This window comes from Peromyscus eremicus, chromosome 3 (genome assembly GCF_949786415.1).
Source record: "Peromyscus eremicus chromosome 3, PerEre_H2_v1, whole genome shotgun sequence".
NCBI classification, from domain to species: Eukaryota; Metazoa; Chordata; class Mammalia; order Rodentia; family Cricetidae; genus Peromyscus; species Peromyscus eremicus.
This window is the reverse complement of record NC_081418.1, coordinates 144,694,934-144,707,380: the sequence shown is the minus strand read 5'-3', so window position 1 is coordinate 144,707,380 and position 12,447 is coordinate 144,694,934. Positions and strand designations below refer to the sequence as shown.

General features: G+C 45.6%; 1 protein-coding gene across 1 annotated transcript in view; it reads left to right on the top strand.

Annotated features, from left to right (window-relative positions):
• Gucy2c (guanylate cyclase 2C) overlaps positions 1 to 12,447 on the top strand; it is a 79,056-nt gene that overhangs the window by 33,470 nt on the left and 33,139 nt on the right. Inside the window, exons 11-13 of the mRNA XM_059258717.1 lie at positions 1,127 to 1,208; positions 7,262 to 7,367; positions 11,617 to 11,679. Of these exons, the coding sequence (XP_059114700.1) occupies positions 1,127 to 1,208; positions 7,262 to 7,367; positions 11,617 to 11,679 (251 nt within the window). The remainder of the gene's footprint in view (positions 1 to 1,126; positions 1,209 to 7,261; positions 7,368 to 11,616; positions 11,680 to 12,447) is intronic.

The following is a 12,447-nucleotide window of genomic DNA, read 5'->3' as shown; positions in this document are numbered from 1 at the left end:
CCCCATATGAAAAATCACGTCTTCTTCACCTCATATCCATTATCTTCCAGCTTCTCACACGTCTTATCTCTCACTTTGGTCCTTTCACTGAACCCACTGACCTCCCTGCCTAGTGGGGAAGCTCTGAAGTGTTTCTGTGAGCCAGGACTGTCCTGTCAGGGTCATTGCTGTGCCTTATCTCTCTGAGTCTGTCTCCTTGTGTCTTCAGATGTCCTCCAGTGCTTTCTTGGGACAGATCCCCATGTTCCTGGATTCCACTTACTCTTCTGAGAATCTATGAACTTACAACATGTACCCAACACACACACACACACACACACACACACACACACACACACACACACACACACATACACACACACATATACACACATTATAACAAATAAAATCACATTATTGTCATCCCCCAATAATGTAGAAAGCTTGGAAAGGAATAGCTTGCAGTGCTGTGGTTTCTTAGAATGCATGCCCTGCATTTGAAAATAGCCATTGTTTTCTTCCTGCATAGAACCTCCTTAGACACACAGGTCTGGAGAATGTTAGGTAGGCTTAGATCCCTCCAAATTATGTGTGTTGAATACCACTTTTCTGACAGTGGTTTTTTTTTTTTTTTTTTTTTGGTTAGAAATAAAGAGCTACATAACTGTGTTGGCATGTACCTACAGTCCTACAATCCCACAATCCTACAACCCTACAACCCTACAGTTCTACAACCCTACAATCCTACAATCCCACAATCCTACAATCCCAGCACACTGAAAGAAACTACAAACAATGCTGAAAGGAATCCTTTTGGGGGGGGGTTGGTTTTTCAAGACAGGGTTTCTCTGTATAGTCTAAATGGGCCTTGAACTCACAGAGATCCACCTGCCTCTGCCTCCAGAGTGCTTGGATTAAAGGAATGCACCACCACCACCCAGCTTGGTCACCACTTTCCCTGGGCACACACAGCAGCTTTCTTCAGAGCCTGAGGATACAATGAAGAAATTAATACAAGATGAGGATTTTTCAAAGGGACTCTTCCTTCTCCTGTCCTCAGACTGTGTTACAGCAGGAGAAGCTTTGGAAAGTGTTCACACTCCTCCGTGGTCCCACTAATGCATCAATATTGCCTTCCTTCCCACAGGCCCTCAAATCCTGATGATTGCTGTCTTCACGCTTGCAGGAGTTGTGGTCCTGATGCTGCTGATCGCTCTCCTGGTGCTGAGGTACCTCCTTCCCACAGGCTTTCCCTCCTGGTGGGGAGGAGAGGGGACAAGTCTGGTGTCTGTTGGCAATGCTTGATGAAAAAGGCAGGCCTGGGATCTTAAAGGCATTCTGCATCAAAAGCAGTGTCAAAGGCAGAAGCCAATATGGGTAGATTAGAATTGTGAGTCAAGGGATTGGCCTGTGTGAAGTCTTGTATGTGTTTGGGAAGATTGCGAACACGCCGTGTCCATATGGCCACATTATAAGCAGTGTGTAACTAGTTAGCTTCAGAGTTCTATTGGTGTGTCCTGAGAGATCGCAGAATCATTGTACAGTATAGTGTGGAAGCTAGAAGAAGCTTAGAAACCATCCATGCCACCAGGTGTGGTGGTCCAAGCCTATAATCCTAGACTGAGGCAAAAGAAAGTAAATTTGAGGCCAGCTTGCACTATTTTGTAAGACTGACTCAAGAAAACAAGCAAAACCAATAACAACAAAGAAATCATCTCCTCCAAATGTCCAGAGCATAAGGAAAGAGAAACAAAGACTGAGTCTACCAGGTGGTGATAGGAATAGTTCAGTCGGGCCTTCTGCACATCAGAGCTGTGGCTTATCTGCATGACATGGGCATAGCATGCGCCTAACTGGAGATACAGACCTGTTAAATACTTGTTGACTCTATCAGCATTCCAGCTTCTGCTGTACACACTAAACAGAATATTCTTTCTCAATTGTGGTATTGGCATATCCTAAACCAAGTAGCAAATGTCTGTGTGTGTCACACTTTGGGAAGAGTGTCATTAGACTTTCTCACAATGTAAATGCCCAGCCTGTAGCATGTTTTCTCTGGAGAGGGGCCAAACTGACTTCTTTGCTCTGAAGGCAGAGTTCGACTCAAAATGCAGGAGACCATCTACAGTGTACCCATGTAATTTAGTGGAGGGGGAAAAAAAAAACCCTCAGAGATTAAACCCAAATGGGTTGATCAACTTTCCTTGGTAGAAAGTCCTGAGATAAAACAGGAGATACCCATTATTGTCTCTAGGCCTGGAGACAGAGGCAGGGATTCCTAAAGTGGCCTGGCAGAGAAGACGAGGTATACGTAGTTTTCCATTTCAACTACCAATGCATGAAAACAGTGAATTACTTATAGTGTTCCCTAACCCAGTATGAATGACAACTCTGTTTAACCCCAAGAGTCTCCTGGGCTCGAACATGACAGCCTGGCAGCCTTCAATGTCTTGATATTCACCCTACCTGCCTCTGCTTAGGGTCACAGTAGCTGGTCAGCGGTATGCTACTTTACACATATTTAATAAAGGAAATTGAGTGAGGTGGAAACAGAGGAGGAAACTGAACCATTCTGTTCAGGGAACATTGAAAAGGGAATGGCAAAGGACATTGAGAATATAAGTCAGAGTTTGTCTAATGACAAAGGAGTAAAGATAAATTCAGGGGCAGACAAGTAGGTCAACAAAAAGACTGAGAAATGCGACAGGGTGGAGTCACAAGCCAGTTGGGACAACTGACTTTCCATCCAAAAATCAAATTAAAACTGCCTAGTACAATGTACAGAGATACAGCCCACTTTGTGTGGAGCTTTAAGTGTTAAGGCCCTATGTATGAAAACCAAACTTCAAATTTAGAAGAAATGGATATGGGGTGACTTTATAAGAGTAGTTCTTAGTTGCAATCAAGAAGAAAGTCCTAGAAGAAAAATAAGTAACTATGCCATGATAAAATTAAAACTTTCCATACAACAACATTAAAGGGGCAGTGGTATAGAAGAAATGTCACAAATACACAAATAGGATTTGTTTCTTCATAACACATAAATAAATTCATATAAGGGGCTGGGAGATGGCTCAGTGGGCAAATGTAATTGTGCAAGTATGAGGACCTGAGATCAAATTCCCAAAACCCATGGGTGGTAGTTTGAATGTAACTGGCCCCCATAAGCTCAAAGGGAATGGCAGTATTAGGAGGAGTGGCCTTGTTGGAGTAGGTGTGGTCTTGTTGGAGGAAGTGTGTCACTGTGGAGGTGGGCCTTGAGGTCTTCTATACACTCAAAATAGTGTCTCAAACCACTTCCTATTGCCTTCTGATCAGCACCATGTCTGCCTGAACACCACCATGCTCCCCACCATGATGATAATGGACTAAACTCTGAACTGTAAACCACCACCTCAATTAAATGTTTTTCTTTATAAGAGTTGCCATAGTCATGGTGTCTTTTCATAGCAATAGAAACCCTAACTAAGAAAGAAATTGGTACCAGGGACTGGGGTATTGCTGTGGTTGGCCAGACCATGTGTTTGTTTAGAGTAATATGGACTTTGGGAGTTTGGGTTAGGAAAGCAGTGGAATGCTTTAAGTGCTGCTTAATGGGCCCTACTAGTAGGAGCATGGAAGACAGTGGTGCTCACTGTGATTTGATGAACTGTGGGGTCAAGAGGTTTCAGAGGAGAAGAATGTTAGTATGTGGCCTAGAGACGGGTCTGGTGGTATTTTGGTGAAAAATGTGGCTGCTTTTAGCCCTTGTCCAAAAAATTTGCCAGAGCCTAAAATGAAGAGTTTTGGATGAACTCCCTTGGCAGAGGAAATCTCAGAACAGCCTAGTATAGATTCTGTTGTATGGTGGTAACTCTAATGAAGATTTATAATGAAAAGGAACAAGCTGAGGAGGGTAAATAACAAAAATGTAAAATTTAAGGAACTCCAAAAAGTGGAATGGAATCAAGTCCTGTGTTCAAGGAGAAAAGATTAAGAAATGGAATAAAGGGAGTGGTGACCTCAGGGCAAGATCCCAAACAGCTGAGTTTCCAAATTGTGGAAGGGAATTAAAGCTTAGAGCTGGGTGTAGTCGTGCACACCTTTAATCCCAGCACTGGGAAGGCGAAGGTGGAAGCTGATGGATCTCTGAGTTTGAAGCCAACCTGGTCTAAAGAGCAAGTTCAAGGACAGCCAAGCTTAGACAATGAAGGTAACAATCAAAAACAGAAAGCTGATGGAGATGTAATTGAACGAGGGGGCCATGCTCTAGCCTCAGAAAGCAGCAAAACTTGGCAGCTTCAGCCACATGGTTCTGGCTTTAGAATTAAGGATTGAAGAAATGGGGTTATGGAATTTACCTCTGCACCTGAGGAAAGCCGCTGAGGCGAGGTATATGTCAGGGGTGTCCCTAAATGGGGAGGCCTAGGGAGGCCATTTCATGAAGCTGTGAAGTTGAATCCTCAACTTCTTGGAGACCCCAAGATGTTAGAGATGCCAGAGCCATGGGATACCTGCCAAGGAGAGCTGCTAACAGGGAGTGGAACCAACCCAAGAGAAAGAAGTGTGTTGCAGTCAACAAAGCTGAATGGAGTTGGACATCTGAAGAGCATGTTGACATCAGACATGGGGAAGCAGAGTTTGGAGTTTTCAGTCTTGCTTTGGTCCAGTATTTCTTCACTATGCTCCCTTCCTTATGTTTTGGAATAATCCTGTGCCATTATATGTTGGAAGTATGTGATCTGCTTTTTTATTTTGATTTTACATTGTAAAAATGATTTACAAATCATTTTTATTTGATTTTACATGAATCTCAGAAGAGAATTTGAACTTTGGACTTTTAAATGTTTGAGATTGTTATATGAGATTATGGGGACTTTTGAAGTTGGACTAAATACATTTTGCTTTATGATATTGTTACTAGCTTATGGGGGCCAGGGAGTGGAATGTGGTAGTTTGAATGTAATTGGCCCCCATAAGCTCAAAGGGAATGGCATTATTAGGAGGTGTGGCCTTGTTGGAGTAGGTATGGTCTTGTTGGAGTAGGTGTGGTCTTGTTGGAGTAGGTGTGGTCTTGTTGGAGTAGGTGTGGTCTTGTTGGAGTAGGTGTGGTCTTGTTGGAGTAGGTGTGGTCACTGTGTGTCACTGTGCAGGTGGCTTTGAGGACTCCTATACACTCAAAATACTGCCCAGTGTCTCAAACCACTTCCTGTTGCCTCCTGATCAAGATGTAGCCAGCACCATGTCTGCCTGCATATCACCATGCTCCCCACCATGATGATAATGGACTGAACCTCAGAAATTATAAGCCACCACCTCAATTAAATGTTTTCCTTTATAAGAGTTGCCATGGTCATGGTGTCTCTTCACAGCAATAGAAACCCTAAGACGTCATGTAAGACCAGAGACAGTCTGTACATCTGTAATCCCAGCATTGTTACAGAGAGATGGGAAGGGAGACAGAAAAGTGTACTCACAGGCCATCTGACCTGGAGTGCAGAGCAGAGCAGGAGCTTCTGCCTCAAATGGGTGAAAGGTGAGGGTCAGAAGCCAAGGTGGTCCTCTAATCCCACCGGCAGTCTGTGGTGTACAAATGAAACACACCAATACACACACACACACACACACACACACACACACACACACACTCAGTCACACAAACAACAATCCACAATAGACACATACACACCAAACTCCCACACCAATCCAGAGACACATACACACCAATACACACACACACACACACACACACACACACACACACACTCACACACCAATCCCCAGAGACACACACATGCTCACATGCTCTCATACACCCACCCTAACCCCCACTAATCCATAGACACACACACATATATATACACACATGCTCACACACACAAAACACACACACACTGGTACACACATCAATCTACATAGACATAGACACACACCAGTCCACACACAAATGCACACACACACACACACACACACACTCCAATTCATACATATACATACACATACTAATCCATAGACATACACACAGAAAGAGATTAAAATTCATGTAAGGTAATAAAAGAAAATGATGCAATAATGAAACTGAGAAAATCCCAAAAAACTCCATACAACTCTTCGATGCTATGTATTCTATAACATAGTTGGTGAATATTTGGAAATATCCTCTCCAAAGATATCAAACAAACACAAAAGTAAGCAACAATAAGCCACCATTTTACACACATCATAAATGTTTAAAAATACTTAATAATATCAAGAACATTGGAAACGAGAGTTCTCAAGTTGGGAAATTGGCCCATCACTTTGGAAAAGGATTTCATGGTATCAGTGAAGTTGAAAGTGTGTTTCTCCACTGTAACCCAAGAAGGTATCATGTGTAGTGCTTGAAGGAAGGAATTAGAAAACTATTTTTGTAGTTTGGGATAAATGTTGAAATTGGACCTCATTTAGCTCAAACTGGCCTTGAAATTGCTATGTAGCTGAAGATGATCTTGAGCTCCTGATCTTCTTGCCTCTACCTCCCAAATGCTGGGTTCCAGACATGATCCCCTTGGCATGGCTTAAACTTCCTGTTTTAAGGGCAAGGCATGGAACAGGAGCTGGATTATTTAGGAGTAGAGTGGAATCAACGGTGGTTTCAATTTTACCTTTTTCTGCCACTCAAGGTTGTCAGGGTTTTGTTTCCAGTTTTGCTTTTATTGTTTTTTATACTTTTCACCATCAGTTCAGATCTTTTGTTATAGAATTACTGTCTTAGTGAAGAGCTTAGGAAAGTGAAATAGAGAAAAGCCCAAAATAGTCCACTTAGCAGTTGGAAGAGCATGAAGCCACACCTCAGTGTCTGCTGGCCTGAAGACTGCAGGGTCAAGGTCCTAAGTTCTTCCTAGTGTCTAGGAGCCAAACGGAATGGATGTTGTGGTAGTTTGAATGTAATTGCCCCCATAAGCTCATAGGGAGTGGTATATTAGGAGGTGTGGCTTTGTTAGAGTAGGTATGACCTTGTTGGAGGAAGTGTGTCACTGTGGAGGCGGGCTTTGAGGTCTCATATGTCCTCAAGCCACGCCTAATGTCTGAAGTCCACTTCCTGTTGACTTTGAATCAAAATGTAGACTTCTCAGCTCCTTCTCCAGAACCATGCCTGCCTGCATGCTGCCATGTCCCACCATGATGATAATGGACTAAACCTCTGAACTGTAAGCCACCCAATTAAATGTTGCTGTGGTCATGGTGTCTCTTCACAGCAATAGAAACCCTAACTAAGATAGATGCTCATAAACACCTCCTGATGGTTCTATTCCTTTTACAGAAAATACAGAAGAGATAATGAACTTCGACAGAAAAAATGGTCCCACATTCCTTCTGAAAATATCTTTCCTCTGGAGACCAACGAGACCAACCATATCAGCCTGAAGGTAAGTCAGGTGTGCTCTACGTGTTGATAAGTATCTGACAGGACTTTGGTAGCATGATAGCAAATGTACCAAGCATGGATACTTTAGTTCATTCGGGAATCCAAGATTTAGACGTTTGCAGCTTAAAGGAGGAAGGATTATTTTGCCCATGGTTTCTGGACCACTTCTGTCTGTGAAATTAGCAGCTTGCTTGCTGCATGACAGGGGAAGGCCAGCCCATTATGGGTGGAGCCACCACTGGGCTGTGGTCCTGGGTTCTATAAGAAATCAGGTGGAATGAGCCAGCCCAATCTTAGAAGACAAGCTGTGTGTGCTGTAGAGGATGTGGAGAGACAGCCCAGTGATGGCTCCACCCATAATGGGCTGTCCTTCCTGTCAATCACTAATTAAGAAAATGTCCTACAGTCCTGCCTACAGTTGGAAAACACACATGCACAGATAGAGCCAGCCTTTCCAGGAGGTGACTTTAACCTCATAATCTCAAATTGTCTTTGTAGGACATGATAGCTCCCCACCTCACTCCCCAACCACAAAAGGAGACATGAGACTTGCAAAGAGGCATGGTGTCCAGGGACTCCTGTTCAGAGGAATCCTAAGCTTTGCCTTCTTTATCATTCAACTAGCAATGTAGGTAAAAGGAAAATAGAGGCATTTTCTCCACTGAGGCTCCCTCCTCTCAAATGACTATGGCTTGTGTCAAGTTGACATTAAACCAGCTAGCACAATTGATCCCTTGCCAACTTGACACATGAACATATCGCTATTAAGCCATAATTTTTTTTTCTTTTTCATCCCCAAGGTCACACATTAATATCAACATTATAATATAGAATATTTTACAAACTTAAAATTTTAAACACTTTAAAAGTTATCCTTTTAAAAATATCCAGTCTCCTTTAAAATGCAGTATCTATAAAATTCCAAAGTCTCTCTCTTTTTTTTTTTAAGTTTAAAGTCTCTCTACTGTGGGCTCCTGTAAAATCAAGAATAATTAAATACTTTCTCCCTTCAAGAGGGAAGAACATAGTCACAACCCGAATAAAGCAAAACTACACTTCAACAGTGTAAATAACTCGATGTCCAGATTCACTCGGAGTCTTCTGGGCTCCTCCAAGGAGCTTGGGCCTCTTCTCCAGCTCCATCCTCTGCAGTACACACAGCTTGTCTTCTAAGCTCAGGCTGTCTCACTTCACCTCTGCTGCCATCCTTGGCGGTCATCCCATGTTACTGGCATCTCCAAAATGCTGGGGCCTTTTGCTGCACCTGGGCTGCAATTTCACCAGCAGCCTCTCCTGGGCCTCTTCAGGGACTCTAGCCTACCACACAGTACCGAGCCTCAGCTGCTTTCCATGACCCCTCATGCCTTCAACACCAGTACGACCTGGGTGACTCTCACACTACCAACTTTGGCTGCCAGCACAAGGCACTGCCCGTCCCACGGGCCAGGTTATTTGATGAGACCCGAGGAGGCACCTCCTGAAAGATCAATGGGGGCGAGAGAGAAAGGAGACCAGGCGCGTAAAGAAAGACAAAGTCAGTCTGAGTTGCGTCAAGGTCTCGTTTATTGACTGGGTGTTGAGGCTTATAAGCAGGGCTTCAGGCAGGGTGGGGGAGCAGGGGAAGCAGGGAGATAAGAATGGAAAATTCCTAAGGGAGGGTGAGGTCGCTTTGGTCCCAGGCCCCTGCAGCTGGCTGATTAGCACATACTCCAGGAAGTTGTACAGCCCGCGGTTAGGCCAGGAACTTCCTGTCAAGGCTTGACAAAGTTCAGGACACAGCTGTCCGGAGTCGGTCCCCAACAAGGCACAACCTTGCTCACCTCTAGAACACAGCTTCTGTGTACTGACTCTGAGGAAGCACTTCCCAGATTTTACCTCAGTGATGCTGGTTCTTCTTTATCTCTGCTAATTTCTCAACTCCGGCGGACCAGTTGTCCAGTAGAGCAAAGGTTATACTTCAGTGGTTCTGCTATCTTGTTAATCACAGCTGACTCCTCAGTGCCAACTAGCCAGAACCGTAGATTAACTCCAAATAGTAAATGGTCCTGATGGTGACTCTCAGACTTTCCTCTGGAATTCCACAAGCCAGGTATCCTTCATCTGAATTTCTCTCAACATTCTTATCTCCCAAGTACCTGCAGAACAGCTCACCAAGGTTTGAACACTCAGTGGCTTTTCTGGTCCAAAGACCCAAAGTCCTTTCACAATCCTCCCCAAAACAACATGGTCAGGTCTGTCACAGCAATACCCTACTCCTGGTACCAATTTCTGTCTTAGTCCAGGTTTCTATTGCTGTGATGAAACATCATGACCAAAGCAACTTGGGAGAAAAGGATTCATTTGTCTATGCTTCCAATCACTGTTCATCTTTGAAGGAAGTCAACACAAGAACTCACACAGGGCAGAAACCTGGAGCCAGGAACTGATGCAGAAGCCATGGAGGAGTGCTGCTTATTGGCTTGTTCTCCTTGGCTTGCTCAGCCTGCTTTCTTATATATGGAAGTATCCAGGGGTCCTGGGGTTTAGGTACATCTGGCGTGGGATGTCTGAGGGGAAAAAAAAAAATCTACGTACACTATGTTCTTATGTCTGTTAACTTTATTCCTCTAAGACAAAACTCTATCAATTCAGCTATAGCTCCACCAGGCACTCAAGGCAGGAATAATTCTAGACATACCAAGCTCTTTATCTGTCTACTTTATTTCTCTGAGATGAAATCCTGTCTCCATAACTACAGTTCCGTCCAGTTCCCTAGCTCACAGTCCTGCTAACACTAACTCTTATGCTTTCAGCCTCATCTTGTCCTCTGTATCCTCTTTCTCCATCTCTGCTGCTCTCTACTCCTGACACTCAGAAAACTCTACCTGAGATCTGCTTACCCTCTGCGGAACCTCTGTCATCCTCTCTTCTCTCTCACCATGCTGTTCTTTCCGTTTCTACAGAAAATGCCTGCCCTTTCTTTCCGTGGGCACATGGTTCTCTGCCTCCTCAGGAATATTGTTTTACTTCCCACCTTGATATGTAAAAATCCTCTTTTGTTCTCAGTCAATTGCTCTGGAGAACCACTAGGCCTCCTCAAGGCCAGGGGATGGTCTGAGCTTCATTAGCACAGGAAACAAAGCTAGGTGTCTCCACCAGATTGTCTCCTAAACTCAACTTAGTTCAGCAGGTCTGGGGAGCTGAACTGTTTACCAATCAGTCTGGACACGCAGAATTTCATAGCAGAAGACAGCTGAAATATTAAAGGCTGGATATCACCAAATATTCATAATAAATGGCTTGCCTCTTGACAGACCCTTGGTCCAGTCAAGGTATAGCTTTAATACACAGCTGAATCTCTATATTTTCTTGCAGCCCACAAGACTTATAGAACCCAGGGCCACAGCCCAGGGGTAGCCCGACCCACAGTGGGCTGGACCTTGCCCATCAATCACTAATTAAGAAAATGCACTACGGGCTTGCCTGCAGCCAGTTCATTTTCTCAGCTAGGGTCCTCTCCTCTCAGGTGTTAAGTAAATCTAGTACTAGCCAGCACAGCACCTCAAGTTTTTATGAAATGCAAATTGAAAGATATACAAGTCTTAACTTTTTCCCTGTGTTTAAACCAGAAGTCAGTGGCAGGGAAGGCAGGAGCCACATCTAACCTATGCAGTACACCACCTATGCAGTGGTGTACATATGTTCATCTATGTGTTGTTTTGCGTTGACATGTTTTAAATCAATTGCCAACATATAAAATCACAGAATATCATATAAAAATCCACATCTCAGTCTTTCTTTTGAGAAACCAGCTGTTGTGGCAATTCTAAGCCAAACCCAGGATTGATGGACTCCTGGTCCTGACACCCCACTGGCATCTCTGAGGGGCCTTTAGGCATAAAATTGCAACTCGAATGCAGTGAGCTTTTGTAGCATCTTTCTCCAAGAGCATCTGCCTGGAGATGGCACAGGCCAGGGTTTCCAACAGGAGGAGAATGAGAGGAAGCACAGCGTAGGAGGCCAAGAGAATTCTTGGTACTAGTAAGACCGTGAGAGGGAGGGAGGGGGGAAGCCCAGAGAATGAGGCCGTAGACACCTGCGGAAAGGTAGGTGTCAGGAATCAGGCGAGGCAGAAGGGTGCGCCCAAGATGCACATCAGGGGCCCTGCCCAGCACGCTATGGAGCACTTGCAGACACACCCAGAGTGCCTCTTAGCCTGTGGCAGTGAAGGGAGATTGAAGTTCTGGAACAATCGGTCTTTTCTCCGCCAGATCGACGATGACAGGAGACGGGATACAATCCAGAGACTGCGGCAATGCAAGTACGACAAAAAGGTTGGTACGGCGTACCCGCCCTGCACCTCCCCCCGCCCTACACCCACCCCACCCCACCCCCCGCCCTGCACCCGCTGTCCCGAACTCTTTCCCTTAGTGCAGTGCCCCACTGTCCTAAACACTGTCGGTTTGCACAGTCGTCATCATCGTCCCCCTCCCCCTCGTTCTAAACCCTTTTGGTTAGTAGGGGTTAGTTCCCCTACCCCACCACACCCCACCCCTGCTCCCTGAACCCTGTCAGTCCTTAGGCTAGCCCTCACTGCCCTGAACCTGTCCAGGGGTATGCTGGGTGTTCTGACACACAGTTGTCCTGGCCCCTGACCTTGGCAATACAACGGCAGAGGTGCCCAGGTGGGCAGAGGCGCCCAGGTGGGCAGAGGTGCCCAGGTGGGCAGAGGCGCCCAGGTCGGCAGAGGCGCCCAGGTGGGCAGAGGCGCCCAGGTCGGCAGAGGCGCCCAGGTCGGCAGAGGCGCCCAGGTGGGCAGAGGCGCCCAGGTGGGCAGAGGCGCCCAGGTCGGCAGAGGCGCCCAGGTCGGCAGAGGCGCCCAGGTCGGCAGAGGCGCCCAGGTGGGCAGAGGCGCCCAGGTCGGCAGAGGCGCCCAGGTCGGCAGAGGCGCCCAGGTCGGCAGAGGTGCCCAGGTCGGCAGAGGTGCCCAGGTGGGCAGAGGTGCCCAGGTTGTTCCAAGAGTTTCACATGGAAGGCACTCTGGGAACGTGGATGAACAAAGGAAACATTCTTGTGAGAAGTAGAGGTCAGGAAATGTGAGA